Source organism: Diospyros lotus, chromosome 1 (genome assembly GCF_014633365.1).
Source record: "Diospyros lotus cultivar Yz01 chromosome 1, ASM1463336v1, whole genome shotgun sequence".
Classification (NCBI taxonomy): Eukaryota; Viridiplantae; Streptophyta; class Magnoliopsida; order Ericales; family Ebenaceae; genus Diospyros; species Diospyros lotus.
In genome coordinates, this window is record NC_068338.1 from 45,541,812 (window position 1) to 45,565,050 (window position 23,239).

At 38.8% G+C, this 23,239-nt stretch overlaps 1 protein-coding gene across 10 annotated transcripts in view; it reads left to right on the forward strand.

Annotated features, from left to right (window-relative positions):
* The window catches only part of LOC127802816 (rust resistance kinase Lr10-like), a 45,124-nt gene extending 22,251 nt beyond the window's left edge, over positions 1–22,873 (forward strand). For 7 of the 10 annotated variants that reach the window (XM_052338853.1, XM_052338862.1, XM_052338886.1 and 4 more), the window contains 6 exons: positions 4,557–4,583; positions 18,827–18,853; positions 19,105–19,137; positions 19,291–19,317; positions 19,838–19,873; positions 21,545–22,873. In XM_052338853.1, the coding sequence (XP_052194813.1) occupies positions 4,557–4,583; positions 18,827–18,853; positions 19,105–19,137; positions 19,291–19,317; positions 19,838–19,873; positions 21,545–22,599 (1,205 nt within the window). In that variant the 3' untranslated portion in view covers positions 22,600–22,873. The remainder of the gene's footprint in view (positions 1–4,556; positions 4,584–18,826; positions 18,854–19,104; positions 19,138–19,290; positions 19,318–19,837; positions 19,874–21,544) is intronic. The other 3 variants (XM_052338878.1, XM_052338893.1, XM_052338871.1) reach the window with 2 other exon arrangements.
* Positions 22,874–23,239: the final 366 nt, after the last annotated feature.

Below are 23,239 nucleotides of genomic sequence, written 5' to 3' on the forward strand. Positions count from 1 at the left end.
ATTTTTCATGATTTTTCTCAATTTTTCCAGCATAACACGCGCCTGCATGCGCCACAACATGCTATGGCGAGTGGGCGCGCGTAGAAGGGAACGCGTGACCGGCACGCGCCGGTCGTCTTCTCCGGCGACGGCCGTGCCGGCGATCTGAGATATCCATGCCATCATGAAGCCCTCTTCAATCAATCCTTATGGCCAAGTTTGAGCCTCAAAGGAGCACCGGAAGACCTCCCATCGGGGTCTTGAACGTTCGGCCAAGGCGTCAGCCCCAAACTCCGGCGACCTCTCGAATCCTTTTCAAACCTCAACCAAAATGGCTGAAATTCTCCAGAAATCATCTTCAAGCCATGGGAAACAAAAGCCCTATGTCTTGAAGATTTCAAAACCCCCTTATACCCTCAATTTATCCTTAAATTCTATTTTTTCCCCAAGATAAATTACCCTTGAGTCATTTAGAATTTCTTGGGTATTACAGCGTGCTAGGTCCATTTGTTTTGAAATTTCTTTTATTATTTTCAAAAAATTATTTTGTGTATGATTATGTAAAAATATTTGAGAAAATAGTTATGTAGATATATATTTTGGATTATTAGTGATAAAAAATGGGAGAAAAAAAATAGGAAAATGTGAGGAAATTAAGGAGAAAATTATATTTTGATGATTATTGGATAAATATGATGATTAGGGTGCCTTACGGCTTAAGGTGAAGTGAGTCGTGCGAAGTTTGAGGTGGGCACACAAATTGAGGTGTTTCACGCTTTTCAAGGAAATTTGAGTTGCGTCTAAAGATGAGTGTTCATTCCTATGGCTTGGCTTATTGTGAGAAGTTATACACTTTGTTTACTTGAATAGTAAAACCCTATGATGAATTCATTTTACCCGTGAGTGGTTGGTTTCGTACGATGGTTCATCCAAACGATTATTTGCATATGCATTGAATTTCGTACGGTAAATTGCATACATTGAAATGTGGATTTTATGTTATGCATGTTATGATTTTCGGCATTGGCATATTATGTGTCATCCATGTGGGACATGGATTGTTAACCTGTGACGTGGCACTTGAGTGATAACACTCGAGATGTGTGCTAAGGATTAATGCTATGTGACCCATTTAGGAGGAGACTGATACGGACTTCACCCTACGGTACTCAAGTGGCGGGCCTGAGAGTGGATACCACCCCAGTTGTTGGCTCAAGTGGCGGGCTGAGAGTGAACACCACCCCAGGTTCCTTTGAGCAATAGCATTAATACCGAGGTGTCATTGATTCCGGGGATAGTGCTAATGTGATACTATTGGGAGCTAGGGTTGCGTTGGGTTTTGGAATCCTTTTGAGTGAGGGCATAATGCCTAATAATGAAAATGGGGTGATACCTGGGTTCATATGTCGAGGTTGTCCCTCTTAAGCAGAATCGTGTTTGCCAATAGGTCGATGTGATCGTGTCGCCTTTAGAGAGATTGCATTTTCCCCGGTTAGGGCTAAGTGCTATATGGGATTCTCTTGGGGCTAGAGCATGTTAGGATTTATCAATTTTATATATGATTTTTCATATATTCATGAAAATGTTTTTGAACTCTCACTTAGATGATTCAGCATCTAATTTGGACTATGTCCTTGGAATATTCAAACGTTCCAAGTGAAAACAACGGCGCTAAAGGAAAAAACGTGATTGAGATGTAGCTGCTATGTTTAGTTTTCGTAGGTCTTTGTCTATGATTACGATGTTCAGAGGTTATGTTATATTTTGATATTTTCATGTGAAACATCGATTTTGTTATTTGACTGTAAAAGGAATTTGTCGGTCATATATCATTAAGGTTTCGATCTTGCTTCTGCTGATGTGATTGATATTACATGTCTTAGTCTATTATTTTTAAATTTAATATGCTGAGAAGGTATAATCGGGATTGTCGAAAAATTATTATGATGAGGGTATGAATGTCAAGAGACTTATGTTGTGTGTATGATGTTGAAAAAAAAAATATTCTCGAAATCTTGAGTTAATGCACGCTTAGGAAAAGTGGGGCGTTACAATGGGTGTTCACTCACTTACTCTCAACAACAATCATCAACACGCATGCGTATGAATTTAGTCCCATAATCTCCTTAGGGAACGTTTTGCGAAGATAACACCCTCCTTTATACTTTCCTATAACCATAACCCCTTGCGATCCCTTTTGAAAAATATTAACATGATTGCATTTTTAGAAAAGCAACCATTTCCCCACCCTCCAAGAAGGATCAACATAGTGTTGTTGCCAATATACAACAATTAGAATTTTAATGAAATGGGAAAAACTACAATGGAAGATTCTGGCATCGTTAGAAGTCTACCAGCTAAAGGTGGCAGCTTCCAGAATCAATGGCTACATGAAGAGTCTTTCCAAAAGAGTTTACAGCTTCTGGAAGGGGTCTTTCAGAAAGAGTCATCGGCTTTTCGAATGGGTCTTTCAGAAAAAGTCTATGGCTTCCCGAAGGGGTCTTTCGAAAAAAGTCATCGACTTCCCAAATAAGTCTTTTTAAAAGAGTCTGTTGGTGGCCCTCGGAGAGAAAGTTAAGGCTCGGACCTCCCTCGGAAAGGATAATGATTTAGGCTTTCAGAAATAATTTTAGACCTCTCTCGAAAAGGATAATGAGGCAGGTTTTCGGAGAGAGTCTGGGACCTCTCTCGGAAAAGACAATGATTTAGGCTTTCAGAGAGAGTTTGGGACCTCTCTCTAAATGGACAATGATTCAGGCTTTCGGAGAGAGTTTGGGACCTCTCTCAGAAAAGACAATGAGACAAGCTTTCGGAGAGAGTCTGGGACCTCTCTCAAAAAGGTCAATGAGGGCTTTCGGAAAGGACTACGAACAACCAATGAAGGGTTAGAAGGCTTGCAAGAGATTTCCACCCACGAAGACCCTCCAATGCTTAAGTCAGCTTTCGAAATAAAATGAATTATCGAAAGAAAATCAAAGATTCGGAAAGAAAATTTATGGTTGCAAATGATTACCCAAAAAATAATGTCATTTTCTAAGTGTTGTAATTTGGCTTTTATAGGGCTCATCATGATTGCTGGTACCGATGGATCTAGGGGGCTTTCAGAAAGAACCATTCCTTTCGGGAAGGTCTTTCTGAGAGGACTTCCTTTCAGAAAGGAAATCGATTTTGAGTACAACACATAGCTAGAGCTTATGGAGGGATTGCTAGTAAGTGGGATGACGATTTGGGGATATGTTAAGAGCATAGAATAAGGAATCGAACCACCATAGGAAGCTAACTATCGACAGATGGAGGGGAACTGTCGACTGCCGGAAGTTATGCCACAAACTGTCGACTGATGCATCCCATCTATTGACCAATTCCCGATCGATAACACCCATTCGTCAACCGATAGAAAGCCAAAACCCAATTTGTCGACAGATGCTAGAATGCTCCTTCGCATTTGTCGACTGATTCGCTCATCCCAGTCGACATACAACCTTCCAACTAGACAATCAACCCACAAAAGACTAAAAACCCATGCAAGTCATCACCAAACTCTTGCATGCAACTATATCCTAACAATAAACATGCCATTCCTTTTAGAAATAGAGGGTGAATCAAGGCCCCGTTTAGATGATAGACACAGTTTATCAAAAGCGCAAGAAAAATTACACGAGTTACAACTAACCAGATTTACACAAAACCCCCTTTCAACGAAGGGTTTCATGAAAACCTTACTAGGACATAGGTGACTCAAGATCCACAAGAAAATAAATAGATTCAAGACTACATCAACAAGGATCCAACAAGAGAACTTGCCGTAAAAAGGGGTAAAATGGAAACTTGTAAGAAACCCAACGTCAAGACACTGTAAACCAACGAGAGAGAAAAGAAATAACTTGCCTTACAATTATGGAGATTGATCACAGCCTTCATCTTCTTCCTTTTCTTCCTCTTTTCCTCCATCTATTTTCTTCTCCCAATTTTTCTTTCTATTTCGTGAGAGATCCGTCTCTCTCTCCCTTTATATATATACATAACACAAGCTTTAGAAAAGTGTAGAAACTTCTTGCTTCTATAAGCTTTCCACCGCCTCAATTGGATGGCTTTTCCTGACACAAATAGTCAACAGATTCACGTAATCAGTCGACAGTTCCAGCCAATGGTCGACAGATCCCCAGACATCTATCGATCGACTATGCCATTAGCCTTCATTGGTCGATAACTACTCCTCCCCTTTTCGACCGTTGCTGCCCTCTTGCGTCCTACACACCTCACAACACCAACTGCACCCCTTCAATCAACGTAAGAGTCCCAACCTCGATTACGGGTCATTACATTTTTTTTTGTAATTTTTTACTTATAAAGAACAAATTAAACAAATATTATAATACAACATTATCACGATTATCTTCTAAATTAATTAAGTTGCAGAAACAAACTTTTGATATTATTATTATGTACATTTTGGTAATAGAAACTTATTGTACAATTTTTCAGTACAATTTTCAAATATATGAATAATAACTTATTATATGAAAAAGATAATGTATTTGTTTTCTCACTTGTATATTGGTTTTATTAAATTGCAGGCTATTATTCTGGAGGCTTCAAAGCTGGTGAGTATTTGTTTTCGATCCCATATACTTTAAAAATTATGGGTAAATTGATTTAGTCCTAGTGTGATATGGGCAATTTACACATACTTTATATGATTTTAAAAAAGGTAAGTTTGCTCATTCAACAGCTTCACTTTTTTGTCCAAACGTTTCATATAATTTATTTTTAATTAAAATAGTCTTTGTACTTTGTTTAGACCCAAAAATATTCTCTCTCTCTCTCTCTCTTTTTTTTTATCAAATTTGTGATATTAGATAACAAAGAATTATGCTTGTCATTATCAATATCGTATCTTGTTTCACCTGATTAGATAGTCTGATCATCTCTTTATTCCGGCAGCTCTTAGATCTTCAACACTATAGCTATTTCAAATATAACCACATAGATAGATATATATATACATATATGTATAGATTAGGATTTAAAATTTTGGAAGAAGATTAAGAATCATATTTGAGGTAGAGTATTTTGAAAGTTCAGCAGCATGTTAAGCTGTGTCCAGTGTCGTACCTGAGATTTTGAGGCCCTGAGATGAAATATAAAAATGGGCCATTGAATCTGATTTGCCAATTGGCAATCAAGAGGTAGTGAGCCACCAACGACAGTAAGCGACGAAACAAGAGGCAAGAGTGGAAAGCCATCGACCATGAGGTCGAGCCGATGAGGGTGCGAAACTGCGATCATGCGACGGAGTGAGAGAGAGGTAGTGAGCGATGAAGAGCGAGCCACAGGCCAAGTGGCTACGAGGGCAAGGTGAGCCGATGAGGGTGAGCGATCGAGCAACAAGAGGCGAGAGAGAGGGTTAGAGTGAAGGGCGACGAAGCAACAAGAGGCTAGATCGAGGGCATGGCAAAGCCAAGAGTGATGGAGTGAGAGAGGCTGTAAGCACCCCCGCTCGGATATCCTAACCACCCGGTCTATCCGAACGAAAGCGCTTACGTAGAGGAGAGAGAAATAGACATAAGACAAAATACCCTGGCATGCATACATATGAAAATACAACAGCGGAAGCAAAACAATATACATGCACGCTGATTGGGCTGTCGAACACCGATAGATTAGATGAAAAATGATTCGGATTTGCAATAAGGGTGCAACCCAAAGTCGTCTCCCAACGAATCTCAAACGGATCTGTCAAAACAAGACTAAACGGGGGGGGGGGGGTTGGTGAAAAACAAAAAACAAAATAAACACGAAGACAATAAACCGAGATGCAACTAGTTGCAACCTTTCCTCCCTACCCGGGTATCATCATCCCCCATATAAAGAATCTATTTATCTTTAATCCCCAGATCTAAAAAAATATGCTTGACAATCGCCGAAGACTAAATCGAAACAAATATAAAGATCACAAAAGATCTTCTTAATCAATATACAAGTTTCAATTTCTTAGCACACAGATCTAAAACCGACATGAACAATCGCCCACTAAAGTTTATGTTGTTTCTTGCAAACCAATACCCCAATCGAGCCTATTAGTCAAATTTGCCCAAGCATCATGCATGCATTCATACGATCGCACAAAATACATACACACTCAAGAAGAAGCAAAGAAACAAAACCATAGGATTAAATATGAAAACAGATATACAAAAACGTCCAAAGATTCAAACCGGGTAAGGAGTATGGCATGCAACCGGTTACAAAATCCTTAGCCTTCCATCTTGACAAGAACAATGGAGAAAAGGAAAATTGGCTACTGTTCACGTGAGAAAAGAATAATCCTCCCTAATGGCCTCTTAATGTGCTTAAATAGAGCTTAGGGAGGAAACCCTAGGTTACCGAAACTCCACAGCTGATTTCGAATAGAATAACGTGCGTTATGGGCTTCGCTCCCTTCATAAAAATTGTAGATCAGGAAGATTAGATGAATTTTGAATTTTTAATCACTTGATTTGGATATCGGACGCCCAAGTTATGGCCTTTTAAAGAATCAGTGTTCAGTGCAGCTTTCCTAATTTAACCCAGCTATCTGGTCCCGACTTTGAAGCGATGTTTGGAGGCCCAAACAAACTCGGATTTGGACAAACCATACCATTCCAGAAATCCCAAGAAGTCTTCTACAATATCTATGAAGACATAATTCACGTTCTAGGATTATAACTTGGCAAAACATTTGAAAGAAGCATAGAAGGTCAAATCTGTCAGCACATTGTCTCCAATCTCCTTGTTTCTCTTCTGCCCAAAATAAAATAAAATAGTGTGAAGCCCAATTCCTATAAAATGAAATAAAAAAAAAATCAAGATAAATAAAATGACACAACTAACGTGCAAAAAGACTAAATATGAGGGCTAAATAATATGAAAATATGCGCTCTATCACACGCCTACAAGTACCCCGCTGGAACAACGGTCACGGAGTATATAAAAATATATACAAACCCTGTGTCAATAAGTAGGAAAAACAAGGAACAACTCGGCACAGTCAAAAATAAGAGTTAGGACTCCTAGCAAAACATCAGAGAAGACGGGGGTAGCAAACTGTACACCCTACCGACACGGTTGGCTGCTAGGTGGCGCGGTCCTCGCCCTAAACTTTAGCTTTACCCTTACCTGGAATGATGGAAAGCAAGGTGAGTCGCAAGACTCAGCAAGTTTATATGAAAAAGGAAGGCTGTAAATGAAACAGAAGAAGAGATCATCCCAAAAATAAACCCATATGTACACACAAGCCATGTAACGCAACAACGCAACAGTGCTGCATAATAAAACATATACTGGTCCTTGGGGCCCACATAAAACATCTGGCACCCAAGTCCCATACCAACCTGCCGCTGCCCTAAAAGGCAACATAAATCACCACAAACCTGTGCGCACTGTCCCGGGTCGGTACTCCCGTCACTCGTATCCCTGCCAGTACTCCCGACAGCCGAGCCATAGGCTCTCTCGGAACAGTACTCCCGTTCGAGAACTAAATACTAGTAGTAACCATGCAATGCATATAAAATGCAATGGCGTAATGAGCATCAATGTGATACAAGGCACCCATACATTCAGGCATCAAGCCACGCTCCGCCCATATAGTAAATCACACGCGATGCATATGCCCGTGCTGGATGCAACCTGACCAATCTAGAATGTCCGTGATCAAGCATAACCAAATCATGATAATCCCAACATGCAGCCCGTACCCATGTGCATACCAAACCATGCTACAAGAATAAAATGATATCAGATCATGCTATAATCACATAACGACAGAGCCAGTCAACAGTGCTTGGCACCGGTCAGCGGTCAGTGACTAGAAGAGACCAGCCGACGGCCTAAGATAGACCGTACAACAGTCACACCATCACCGAACAGCTAATCCTTGCCCCCACTGCCCAACCGCTCTAGCCTATAACAACCAAAAGCTATAAATCATACCCAAACAGCTAAGAACCTAGCCCCAGGTGAGTACAACATCATTCCCACAGGCTTGGGGTGGCACAAACTCCCGTAGGCAACCAACGAATAAAACCCTCGAGACCAGTTTAATAAATTAAATTTTAAAACAAATCGTTTTAAATTCCATAATTTATTAACAGCTGAAATCAACGAAGGGAGGTCAAATAAATTGATATCAAAAGAATCGACAACCAGGATATAAAAAACTTGCCTTTCCAAAGATAATGTTAGGCTCGTTTTGACCAAACGCGGTTAAAATTATACAACTGCAATAATTCAATTATTCGCCAAAATTAATAAAATTGGGCCCTAAATAAAATTTTAACCGTAGAGAATATTAATTACTAACTGCTCTACATACCTGGATAATTAAATCAGGGATTAAACGGAGTTTAATCCGATTTTTGAAGCATCAAATTTCTCAAATTTCCCTCGCGAGCTCACTGTTATTTCTGTAAAATTTCTTACTGATCGAATGTGAAATTGAATGCTGAAATCAGGTGAAAAAAGGGCCTTAAATCGGCCAAAAGAAGTGGCCAGCACGCGACCACATGGCAGCGCTCAAGCGGCCACAGCCTTTAGCCCAAAACGACGTCGTTTTGACCTCTATGGCTGATTAAAATCAGCCGAATTTCCCCACCTCGTGCGCGCACACCCGCGGCCTCAAACCCGCGATCGCCTCCTCGCCCGTCTCGCGCACGAACCGCCCGCGCCACGAACCCGCGACCGCCTCCTCGCCCGTCTCGCGCACGAACCGCCCGCGCCACACGCCATATTCAACATATATGGGATTTAACTTATATTTATTGTGACTTTTTTCCCTCTTATGCGATTCACGCCAGCACCCCTAACTTTCCATTAATTACACTTACACCCACTATAATAATTACAGTAACACCCGAAATTTCTGAAAATCCCACAATTGAATTTATTTTAATTTTTCTCTTAATCCAGAAATTCCTAAAATAATTAATCAATTACCTTAATTTCTTATTTCCTTAAAATCACATAATTTAATTTTATTTAATCACAACAAATTATTTTAATATTTCTTTTAAATCAAATTATCCCAAAATTAAATTAAATTGTCATTTACGTGGCGTTACAGAGGCAAGCATGGCCGCGAGCGAAAGTAAGAAAAGGAGACGGGCAGGGCAAAGCTATGTTTGTAGAGGGGGGTGGGTGGTTGGGCAGTGGGCCTTTACAAACATGGAGAGTTTCCAATTTATGGGCCCCCAAATAGTCCAATATTCATGGGCCCTGAGGCAACCACCTCATGGGACTCATGAAAGGTCCGGCCTTGGTTGTGTCCCCTTTTCTCCAAAGCGAGCATTATATTTGAAACTTAGCTGCTGTTGTGCCATGACAAAAATAAGGATTTTTAAGAAAAAATAAAAATAAAAATCAAGGCTCGTGCCAAGCCTTGTGGTCGGCCTTGCGGCTGTGTGCCGTAAGGCCTTGTGGCGTTGAGGCTACGCTTTGTGGCAGTGTGCCACAAGGCCTTGTGGCCAACCTTGCGGTAATATTTCGTAAGCCCAAAGACCTCTTGGTGAGGCCAAGACTCCATTCAGCAAGTACCATGTGTCAGCACCAAGTATCCTTGAGAATCGCGCCCTATAAATACCCAACTACAGGACATTGAAGTGGGACTTCCAATTTTGGTAAAATTTTGACATATTGATTGCATTTTTACGATCTTTGTGAATAGTAGTTATCTTGATCCAGCACTGACTTATTCATCAAAGGGTCGTTGCGGGCGAGGATTCCCACGAGCCTTCTAACCCATTTCTGAGTATCAACAGGGTCAAATCCTTGCAGCGAAGATACATTCTTATAGCGAGATCCTTGTGGCGAGGTAGATCCTTGCGGCGAAGACACATCCTTGCCTTGTGGCAAGGTAGATCCTTGTGCCGAAGATAGATCCTTGCGGCGAAGATACATCCTAGCAGCGATACCCTTGTGGCGAGGTTGATCCTTACGGTGAAGACACATCCTTGCCTTGTGGCGAAGGTAGATCTTTGTGGTGAAGATACATCCTAGCGGCGAGATCCTTGTGGCGAAGGTAGATCCTTACGGCGAAGATACATCCCAACAGCAATACCCTTGTGGCGAGGTAGATCCTTGCGGTGAAGACACATCCTTACCTTGTGGTGAATATAGATCCTTGCGGCGAAGATACATCCTTGTGACGATATTCTTGTGGTGAACGTAGATCCTTATGGAGAAGATACATCCTTGCGGCGAGATCCTTGTGGCGAAGATACATCATTGCAGCAAAACAGATCCTTGTGGCAAAATTCTTGCGGCAAAACAAATCCTTGTGGAAAAATCCTTGTGGCAAATACCTTTGCGGCGAGCATCCTTATAGCAAACTCCCTTGCGACAACTTCTCTCACGGCAACCTAATTTCACCCGACACTGAGCTCGAATGGACCCCACATCACAAAATTTAATTGTTGTATTTTTTGCAACAACAATTTGGTGTCGCCTCTACAAAATGTGACTAAAAGCCGATCTTAACACAAGATGCCAAGAGGGACAGGGTCAACTGGTTTGGACGAACCCACCTAACCCCACCCGAAGGATTACTCGTACCCAGACAGGAACCACAGGAGACCCCAGCCAGCTACACCCTACAGTACCTAGATTTCTAAAAGATCACCTAGATAACGAGGTGTGCTCAGGAAAGACTCCTATGCTCGAAGGCAACCAAACTGTCAAACATGGGGGTATGGAGCATTCAGAATAGGGAGAGGTACACGCAGTTGGAATGAAGAGATACGCGATAGGGCGAGGAAAGTCAATCCCGCTTGCAACGCCTGCTATTCAAGAACAACACTCCCTTGGGCAGTCCTTAATTCCAAGGAGAAACCTTGTGGCAAATTCGATACCTCTAGGACCCTCTAGGATAGCCCCACCCACCGTCCTACTCTCAAATTATGAACAGTTGTAGAAGAATTTTGAGGAGCTGAAACACCAAAATGAAGAGCTCAGGATGAATAACGAGGAGGATATGAGAAAGCTACTAGGAATCACCGCTTTATTACATAAGCTAATGCCTGACATCCACATCCCTCATATGGGGAACACAAGCACTACGAGAGAGCACTGGAGATCCCAAGATAACCCTTTAAGGACCACACGGTGGGGGATAAGGATTGAAACTGCAAGATTGAACAATCAAATCCTAGAAATGGAAAACCAGAGAAGGGAATATGATAAGCGCGCCCGAAAAGCCCCCATATATGAAGAGATAGTAGGGAACACTCACTCAAAGGCTCTTTATGTCCCATCCCCTTGCAAAAGTGAAGCATAAAAAGAAACTCTCAAGGTGTCTCACATCAAACGCCTCATAGAAGCGGTACTGGAACAAAAGCAGGAATGATGGTGCCAAAGGAAGCACCCACGAAAAGGTTTCCTCTGTCTGAAGAACTCCAAAAGTAACCAGTGCAACCAAGGTCCAAACTGCTGCAACTTTTGGTATATTTGGGGAAAGAAGACCTAGAGAAACATATGAAACATTTCATCGCAGTGAGGTCACTAAGTGCAAAGCTTTCCCACTCTCCCTAGCAGGACAGGCTCAACAATGGTTCACTGAATTACCGACAAGGCATATACGGTCGTTCGAGCAGCTGAAGAAAGAATTCCTAGAGGTGTTCTTCGCCTACATCCCAAAAAAGAAGAGTGTTATATATATGATGAGCTTGTAGCAGAGTCCCAACAAATCCCTAAAGCAATACATTGAACGATTCAGAGCCAGAATGCAAGAGGTAAGGGATCTCCCGGTCAGATTGGCGGCATCAGCTCTGCTCAATGGGACTTCAAACGCTCCACTCAAAAGATCCCTAGGCATTCTTTGAACCGAATTCCATGACCGAGTTATTCGCTCGAGCAGAGAAATTTTTTGTCCAAATGGAAATTTTGGACGCATGGGAAAGTAAAAGAAGATGAAGGGAAACGCATGCCTGATTGGGAAGGTCCCTACAGAATCCATAAGATGTCGGGACCTAACACGTGTATACTACAGATGCTACAAGGTGAGCCAATGGGCAAAACTTGGAACATAATGCACCTCAAGAGGTACTTCTCGGCTTTACCAGTCATGAACTCCAGTGGAATGGACGAAGCATGGGACGCAGGATCGAGCCTATCACTAGAGTCATTACCTGATTTGATCGGGGGTTGGGATTCTCTTTAATTTTCCTTTGTAATAATATCCCCAATGAATAAAAGAATACACCCCTTGTATTCCGATGGAGTAGGTGAAACTATAAACCGAACCACATAAAATCTCCATTCACCCCCAACTATTTGTGTGTGTTGTAGAATGTGACGCATGTACGATGGCTTGAGCACAACCCGCTCCTAACGGTAAGTCGCCTAGTCGCAATTTGGTGCCGATCACCACAAGCTAGCCCGGGATCACCAGAAGATCCAATGTCTATGTCCGCAGGCTTACCCGGATCCCTTGTTTGAGTCTGGTGCTATGCCTTTTGGCTAGACCCGACTCCTTGGTTGATCTAGCACCTAGGTCTCTCGGTAAACTAGAATGTCTGTTAGGAATCCCGCGCTGGACCATTAACCAAATCCAGATTCCTTGAGGTAGACCAACCCTTAAAAGGCGTGAAAAGAAATGGAGTGACCATATGACAGTTCTGACATGATTCCACTCACCGAGGTAAGTCACCTAGTGGTAATCTGGTGTTGATGACCATGACCCAGCCCGGGTTCACCAGAAGATCTGATGCCTATGCCCATAGGCTCATCTGGATCCCTCGTTTGAGTCTGGTGTTATGCCTTTTGGCTAAACCCAACTCCTTAGTTGATCTGGTGCCTAGGTGTAATACCTGAGAATTTTTAAAGGACTCAAAAGTAATTTATCCGGGGGCAAAAATGAAATTATTAGAAGTTTTGAGGTTTAAGTATAATTTCTTAGAGTTATAAACAACCGAATTGATTGAAGGGAATGCCCCGGAACATAAGTATCTCTGGAAGAAAAAGTATGTTGTGGATGAATATAATATCCCATGTTTCGTTCGGTTGCCACGTTGTTTGAATGAGTCTGGGATACCGAAAAATGATTGTGATAACAAAATAAGTCACCGAATCAACGAGAAGGAATGCCTCAGGACTTAGATGTCTAAAAGAAAGGGTATGAAGTCATCAAGCATATCAAAATATGATTTATGACATTGAAAGAAGTTAAACTAGAGACAGTTTTCTGTATAGCTTCAATTCATCCTAAATTATCGAATTGTCATAGGAAACCTCTAGGAAATCGACGGAACCCTAAAGGGGCTCTAATTTTTCGTAAGGATCAACCCTGAGATGGTTTCAGGATGAAACAATAGCCCGGTGAGGACGTAGGGGCAAAATTGTCCTTATCAAGTAATCTTGGCTTATTAATTTTGCGTTTTTTGTATTGAAATGTAAATTAATTTGACGTTTAAGGGTATACTTGCATTAAGGGAATTAGCCAAGTGAAATTAAGATGGAAATTGGGGTTTAATGTGCAATTTTCTTTAGATTATAGCATAATATATAGTTATATATATATACGCATATGTGCGTGTGTGCTGGTGGAAGCTACCGAGAAGCTTCATGGCCGAATTGCTTGGAGTAGTGGCCAAGTCTTGATGCAAGTGAGAGCAAGGAATGGTGGTCAAGGCAATTTGAGTCGATGCTTAGCCTATAAATAGAAAAGAAATGAATGAGAGAAGGAAGAATGGAAATGGAAGAAAGAGAACAAGATGGAAGTCAAATGCAAGCAATGGCCGAAGTTGCAGAAAGAAGTTAGCTGAGAGAGAGAGAGCTTGGCGGCTAGCAAACGACCAAATGATCAAAGAAGAAGTTGGAAGTCGATGCTAGAGGTCCGAGGCAGCCACGAGGGAGGCCGGAAGCTAGTAAAGGAAGCCACAATAGCTTGCGGTAGCCATGACCGCAAGCTTCCAGCATGCTCGAGCTGGCTGGGGCGGTCGGCAGTGGCCAAGGCGTCGGCCTAACAAGGTATGGCGGGTCTAAGTCAGGTCGGTGGGCGTCCGAGGAGGCTACCGATGTGGGAGGAAGCGGCCATGGCAGCCGCGGAGCTGCCATTACAACAGCTAGGCGGCTCGACAGCAGCGCGCAGGCACCACGAGCAACGAGCACAGTACACCGGAAGCGCGGGGGGGGGGGCCGGTGGAGCTGGCAAGCGGCGGCGGTTAGCGGAGGGCCGGGTAGGGGCAGCCGCAGTGCCCTGTTCACGCATGGGAGTTGCAGAGCAAAGAAGATGAAGGAGAAAAGAAGAAAAGAAAAAAGAAAAAAAAAAGAAAATAGAAGAAAAAATGAGAAAATAGGAAGAAAAATTGGGAAAATTAGGAAAAAGATTCAGAAAAATCCTCAAAAATTCTGAGGATTAATTTGATGCTAGAGGAGAATGCCAAAGCCAGGAAATTATTCAGACACGTATTTCGAGGCTTAACAAGCATTACAAGGCACAAATCAATTTTTCGGATAAAGTGAGTGGTTTGATTCTAGTCTTACTGTTGTTTTGAAAGTGTCTTGATGTGTGTGTAGTGGGTTCAGGTGAGCGATTCTACCCTTCCGAGCTTAGGTTGCATGTGTTTGAACCAATTCCAGCAAGCGGTTATACCTTCCGAAATTTGGGTTATATCATGTAGGCATTTCACTTATGTACTTGTGGCATCGTATGCATATTGAACATGTGGTATATTGTATCAACTATTTTTATCTATAAAAGAGTCGGTCCATGGCGTGTGATTTTTCATATCATCAGGGTATTGATTTTCGCGTCGTGGTTTTGTCCATGGGGGACGGGATGGGGTCTTCTTGAGAATGGGGTAAGGTTAATCCTAGTGATCGGGTGACACGGTAGAGCACTTGGGGATTAAGTATGCCGCGATAAGGTCAACCCCAACGGTGTGTGGAATGAATTTTCCATGGGAGGTTGAGTATTCCAGGGAGATTTCTCAAGTTAGACGTGTTGCATGTTGTCGTTGTCTATATATGCCATGCTCGTATGTGTTTCATACATTCAGTAAATTGTATCATGCCATAACTTAGATGTTTTATCATCTAATCTGGGTTATGCCCCTGGAACATTCAACGTTCTAGCCAGGGACTGCTGCGAAGGCGAGGATGTGGCCATTTGAGAGCCAACAGTGTTTAGTATGTTAGCGGTTGTATCATTTTGAGACGTTAGTATTTATTTTGATATATGTTTGAACGATTGTATGATAGTGTTGTTATCATTTGGTAGATTCGTACTATGTAATGTGTTGGGAAAATCCTATGTACGAATTTCGTGGAAGGCCACGGCATTTTGATGTTATTATATCCGCTGTGTTATTTTATGACTCGCTTAATTTAAGATTATTGATCTTGTTAAGTTAAATGGGTAAGACTGGGGTCTCCGGGATCTTATATGCATGTGAAGATTGTTCTTGAAATTACAGCGGATGTCGTCCATCGTATGTGCAGGGCGTGTTAAAGCATGTGATGATGTTCTTGAAGCACCGCGCATGATGGACTTGAAAAAGAAAAGATTTTCGGGAATTCCCTTATAGTGACACGTCTTGCGAGGCAGGGTGTTACACTAGGCCTCCCGGGAAACTAGGATGTCTGATAGAAATCCCACGCTGGACCACTAGTCAAACCCAAATTCCCTAAGGTTGACCAACCCTGGGAAGGTGTGGAAAGATGTGGAGCAATCATATGATAGTTTTGACATGATTGTCGCTCACCGCAGTTAAGTTGTCCAGTTGTGATTTGGTGTCGATGACCTCTACCTGGCCCAAGATCGCCAGATGATCCGATGCCTGTGCCCCCAGGCTCACCTCGATCCCTCATTTGAGTCCGGTGCTATGCCTTTGGTGGATCTGGTGCCTAGGCCTCGACAAACTCAGACACCCAGTAGGAATCTCGGACCAAACAATGGGCCAAACCCAGATCCCCCGAGGTAGACCAACCCCGAAAAACGGACATGAAGGACACAAAAGTTGGTGTGCCTCGATTCGTCTCCGGATCACCGAATGCTTCGACGCTTATGCTCGCATGCTCACCTAGATCCCTTGATTGAGTCCGGTGCTATGCCCCCAAGCTAGACCCGACTCCTCGGCTGATCCAGTGCCTAGGCCTCCTGGCAAGCCCGGACACCAGACGAAAATCCCACGCCGGACCCTATCCCTAAGGGCCATATCACCTAGAGATAATCTAATGCCTAGGACCTCAAACGGACGTAGGATCTTCAAGTATTCTAACACAACTACAGAACACTGAAGGGGGACTTTCAATTTCGATAAAATTTTGACATATTAACTGCATTTTTACGGTTTTCATGAATAGTTATCTTGATCAAACATTGACTTAGGCATTAGAGGGTCGTCGTGAGCGAGGATTCCTGTGAGCCTTTTAACCCATTTATGAGTATTAACAGGGTTAGATCCTTGAAAGGAAGATATATTCTTGCAGCAAGATCCTTGTGGCGAGGTAGATCCTTGCGGCGAAGACACATCCTTACCTTGTGACGAGGTAGATCCTTGTAGCGAAGATACATCCTTGCAGCAAGATCTTTGTGGCGAAGGTAGATCCTTACGGCAAAGATACATCCTAGCAAGGAGATCCTTCTGGCGAAGGTAGATCCTTACGGTAAAGATACATCCCAGCGGCAATATCCTTGTGGCAAGGTAGATCTTTGAGGTAAAGACACATCATTGTCTTGTGGCGAAGATAGATCCTTGCAATGAAGATACATCCTTGTGGCGAAGATATATCCTTGCGACGATGATACATCCTTGTGGCGAGATCCTTGTAGGGAAGATACATCCTTACAGCAAGACAGATCCTTGTGGCAAAATTCTTGTGGCGAAATAGATCATTGTGGCAAAATCCTTACAGCAAGGCAGATCCTTGTGGTAAATACCCTTGCAGTGAGCATCCTTGTGGCAAACTCCTTTGCGACAACTTCTCTCATGGCAACCTAACTTCACCCGACACCAAGTTCGAGCGAACCCACATTATAAAATTTAATTGTTGTATTTTTACAACAACAACTGCTATTGCATATAAACCCGATCAGCCATGGGTTCACCAAGAAGTGATTGGACCATCATTGATGGGCTCAAAGACAACTGCTTAGAAGTCTTTGAAGCACTAATGATATCCATAGAAGTTTGAAAACTCCAGCCATGTGTAATAATAATTAATCTAATGAAATGTAACCAGACAACATAACTTGATAAAGAGTATCGTAAATATTAGTGGTATCTAATATAATCGTGCTTATAATATAGAGCATTGTAATTTTAGGTGATACCATGACTATCATATGATATAGAGTACCATAATTAGTGGGGTGAGAGACTTCACCTTTTGGTTCCAAAGAGTACCATAATTAGAGGTGGTGGCACAATTTCCCATATTATAAAGATTATAGTAACTTTGACAACATAATACAAAATGCACCAAAATTCGAAGACTACCTGCTATACTTATATGGTTTTTTTTTTTATTTAGATATTTGAATTTTTTTATTATTTCAATTTTATCCATAAATTATGTAATTTCAAGTCAATTGCACCCTTGAATTTGTTGTTATTTTAATTACACTCATGAACTATAAAATTTTAGATCAATTGGATATCTCAATAAATTTGTTAAGACTAATAAATTTAGGGATATAATTAAAATAATAAAAAAATTAAGAATATAATTGACTCAAAATTGTAAGTTCAAGTGTGTAATTAAAACAATAATAAATTTAAGTATTTAAATAAAAAGAAAAACATATAAGCATAGAGATTAAAATATGTATTTTGCCAACTAATCTTAGTGTACAAAGATATAAAATGTGATGTCCAACAAAAACAAATGATGTGATGCAATACGGTACATACACAAACAAATAACTCTCACAAATTCACACAACACATATATAAAATTTATAATAATTTTATTCAAAATTAAAAATAAATCTACACTCCATTATGAATTATTGTTAATTTCAAATGTAGCTATCATAAATTTTGTGTGTTCTAGTCAACATGTGAGAGTTGTTTGTGTACATAACATTTTCATACCCGACATGAGTCGTACTTTGGCATTTATCTATAAAGGTTGGGGTGAGCAAAATTCTTGATTAATCAAACGAGTTGATCCAAAGTTAGTTCATTTTGTTTCAATTCATTTTTTTTTTTTTTATGGTTGGGTTTGATTATTTTCTTTGAAATTTTTGGTTAGTTTGGTTCAATTTGATTAGCTTTAATAAAATAATTGAACTAATTCAACGATCAAAATAAATAACTTAGTTTGAAATTTTCTTAATATGAGTTTTGTAGTAGATGTTGTAATATAACTTGGTTTGGTACTTTCTTTTTTACTTAAAATTGTTGATATTTGAATTGTTATTGACTAATCATCACCGTTTTTATTTAACTCAATCAAGTTAAAAAATAAAAATATTCATCCTCTTTAAATTTCAATTTTTTTGATTAACTGACCAAACAAAAGTTTTCTTTGATCAATTTAATTTGTTCAATGGACACAAAATTTAAATCGATTGGATCCAATTAATAAATCATGTTTAATTTATTTAATTTTTAAAATTTAATCGAATTCAAAAATCTAACCGATCAAATAGTCACCCTAATTAAAGAAAATCATAGACATTATAGCAAAAATAACATTTCATGTGGCAGCAAAGTTACTACTTAGAAAGTGTGCCACATGCCCTTTTGAGTTGAAGAGAGTTGGTGAACGTGAAGGTGGTGCGAAATAAATGAAATATCTTATTATATTCATATAACGACTAGAATAGTGTCTTGGGTGTCCTAACTCATCTTTCTATTTTCAATTGCAGATGCTAATTTCCTCGGTTTTGGAATCTGTAAGTATTATTTTCGTTAACTTATTTATGAAATGCTAGTATTAATAAAAGGATGAAAAAGAGTAAACTTTGCATGCTGTTGACATGGTCGTATATATTCAAACCCATTATTATCTTCATAAGTTTTAATTCTATTTGTAGAATTTTATTGGAAATATTTGAAATACTCTTTCATTTCATTATCGCATTGTGAGATAAATAATACATATTGCCTTTCATTTACTTTCTTATTTGTTTATTTTAAATTGCAGCTGTCGGACTCCCAATCCCAGCCAACGGTAACAGTGAGTATTTGTTTTCATTCAATATATAAAATATTCAAATGATATGATAACATTTTTTTATCATCTTTTATAAATAATTCACTCGTAAAAGCAAATATGGGGAAGAGTAATATATTTAGTTTGTTAATTTATGTTTTTTGTTTTAAATTGTAGGACTCTATCCCGGAATCATTGGCTTAAGTAAGTATTTTATTTTTTTTCTCAGTCAGTAAATATCTGTTTCCATTTGCATATCTATTATGAATTTTAAGCTAATAAAATATAAAAAAATAATAAGATAAATTATTAAATATTCTTAAAAGGTGATCAGATTATATTAATTTTTTAATCAAACCTTAAAATTATTAATTTTACGTATAAATTTTAAATTATATATTAATTATAATGTACCTTGATAAATAATAAAAGAAAATAGAGTCCCCTTAAAATTGAACTTAAAACTCTGGATGAAAGAAAATAGAGTCTCGTAATTTTTTGAAGAATTGAATTACAATTGCATCACAATTCATCTAACAATGCATGGAAAAACTCATTTTTTAAAAAAAATCATTATTGTTGTTTCAAAATATAAAAATGTAATTTTTTATTATATACTTGTAATATTTTTTGCTAGGTATCTAACCTTACAATATATTAATCGTGAGATTGAATAATTAACGACCTTGGTTGTATGATTAATAATTCATTTATTATGTTACAGGTATTCTTGGATGTATCTTACTCTCAATACCAATAGGTATGAAAAACATATATCACTCTTGTCTCTATATTCTATAATTATTAGCAATCAAACTAATATTTAAAAAAACAGTTTTCTATTGCATTGATACTGTACTTGGATGGTTAAAATTTAAATTATACAAAATGTTTGCGAACCACTATTCTAAATATGCAGGTAGGTATCCTTAGGATATGCATTTAAATTGATTTGATAGAAATCTAACAGTTTTATTTTAAATGGTGTCGACTAAAGATACATTAAATTTAGAGTCTACCATTCTAAAATTAATTAAAGCTAAATATGCTGAAAATAATCAAAAGTCAAAGGACACCAAAGTGAAACAAAATACCAACACCAAAATACCTTAAACCTTAAACAAAGACAAAAAACAAAATACCGACACCTTAAGCCTTAAACAAAGACAAAAAAAAAAAACTAACACCAAGAGTAAAAAAAAGGAAGCCATTCACTTTTTATATATCTCCCTGTCAATCATCACCGAGCAACATTAAGAATAAAGAGCAATGTCAACCATCATCGAGCAACATTAAGAATAAAGAACGAAGTTGGAAATAGAGCTCTATAAACCCAGCCTCTTGGAATTGCGATAAATAAAACTCAAAGCACGTTAAATAGAATATAAATTAGGATATATGTGTCAATCGCTTAAATTAAATAGAACTTCGAACAGAAAAGAAAAAATAATGAAAGTAAATTATAAAGATATTAAAAATATAAATTTAAACATATTATGTAGGGGTTGAATGGATAGCATTCCTTAGCAAGCTATTTGCATTTCTTTATGAGAATTGTCATTTTATATATAGTTTATATATATACATATATCATATTATAATGAGTAAAATTCTCATATCATCCTTGAGATTTGACTAAGTATATAATATATTTTTGTATTTTTGGAATTAACACATATGTCTTGAGGATAACATATTAAGTAAATTGACTATTTTACCCTTATATATAAATTATTACATCTTTCCCTTGTCCAAACCTAACCCCAGATTGATGTAGGCTTGTTTTTTTGAACTCATCAATCTTGGTTCAACCTATATTCTCTCTCTTAAGTGGTCAATGAATCTCGTCAGTGATGGATGATTACCAGTATTGTGCATTTTTTTTTATTTTCCTATGATTTTAGAAGAGAGTAAAGAAATAAGAGCATATTTGGGAGATTTTTATAAAATTGATCCCTGTTAATAAATGGTACAGTGGTATTTGTTGCATAGTAATTAACCTAAAAAATCGTTGGTGCTATTTTTGAAAACACAAAAATTGCAAGTACAATTTACCTTTTCATAATATGAAGTTTAAGAATAATAATGAATCACATATTTAATCATTTACATATTTTAATTTATATATTTACATTAATTTTAAATAAATAATTGAAACCCATTAAAAGACACATTGTCATCTCCATTTATGTTTCGCACACCATGTTCCTATCATGCTTTTTAGACATAAACAAAAAACAAATTAATAAGGTGTTGTATCTCTTGCAATTAAAGCATCTTTGTTTCCCTCTTGAAATGTAAACAATTTTTTCATTAAATCTATTAAAAATTCATAGGAACTTTAAAACATTCATTATTTTTTACAAATACAACCAATTAATATGAAATTTTTCTAGTTAATTTGGTTTTTAATTTTGAAATTTGTTAACAGGATATTTCCTAGTTGCAAGAGCTTTAATTGGGCTACCGCTCTATTTGGCATTTTTGGTGTACAAATTCTGGAAAAGGCATGCATGGATAAACAACGATATTGAAAATTTCCTTCTAAGTCAAGACAATCTCGTGCCCATTAGCTACTCTTACTCTAAGATTAGTAAAATGACTAGCAGCTTCAACCACAAGGTGGGCGAAGGAGGCTTTGGCCTTGTGTATAAAGGAGAGCTTAAAAGTGGTAGAATTGTGGCTGTAAAAGTGTTGAAGATGTCCACAGCTACTGCTCGAGAATTCATCAATGAAGTTGCCACCATTGGTAGGATTTATCATCTCAACGTGGTTCGTCTTGTTGGATTTCATGCTGGGAGATCTAAACGCGCTCTTATATATGATTTCATGCCTAATGGTTCACTTGAAAAGTACATATTTTCTGAGCAAGGAGCTTCCTCCTTGACTTACAAGCAAATGTTTGCTATTTCACTTGGCGTGGCTCGCGGGATTGAATACTTGCATGATGGTTGTGACATGAAGATCTTGCATTTTGATATCAAACCTCACAACATTCTTCTTGACGAGAACTTCGTTCCTAAAATTTCAGATTTTGGGTTGGCAAAATTATACCCAACAGATGATAGCATTGTCTCTTTGACTGCAGCTAAAGGGACATTTGGCTACATGGCTCCAGAGTTGTTGTACAACAACATTGGAGGAGTTTCACACAAAGCCGATGTTTATAGTTTTGGGATATTATTGATGGAAATGACAGGTAGAAGACGGAACCTAAATGCCTATGCAGATCACACAAGCCAAATTTACTTCCCTTCGTGGATTTATGTCCAACTCAACAAAGGGAAAGGGATAGAAATGGGGGATGCCAGCGAAGAGGAAAAGGTGCTAGTGAATAAGATGATGTTGGTGGCTTTGTGGTGCATTCAAATGAAGCCCATTGATCGTCCGTCAATGAGTAAGGTTGTGGAGATGCTTGAAGGGAGTGTTGAACTCATATCTATGCCTCCCAAGCCCTCTCTCTGCCCACAAGAAATGTCAAATTAATATCACGGAATCAACACAACACTTAAAGGGCAAGCACTTATTATTAAATAAATAGTTGATGTTCATCACTATAAACATTTGAATTCATGTATGCCAATGCCCGCCATCTTCCAAGGCATGGGTGAGCTTATAGACTTGGTTTCTTGGAGCACGCCATCTTCCAAGTATAAACATTTGTAAGTTATAGTTTTTTTTTTTACTAAAATTAGAGCAAATTATAGTACCATCCATGTACCAAATAAATTAATCATAATAAAACTATATTTTTCTACCACCCAAATCCTTATTGTCGGAAGCCTACTCATAAAAAAGTTACTTGATGATATCCACACAATTAATTTCATGCATGGCAGAATATATGGACTTGTCTTCTATGAATAATTGTTTAGATTAAGCAATTTATTTGTTTCTTCTTCTTTGCAAAAAACACAACTAATTTCAAGGATTCTCTATTGCAAACTAGATTAGTTTCCAAATCAAAGAGCACAATTACACATTCTCATTATTGTTTCTTCGTGTCAATTAGTTTGGTAAACAAATTTTGAAAGGTTAATTTTTTTGTATTTTATTGAATAGCTCTTTAAATTTCTTTAAAAAACTTACAACACCTGTCTGTTACTAATAGTATTAAATTAACTTA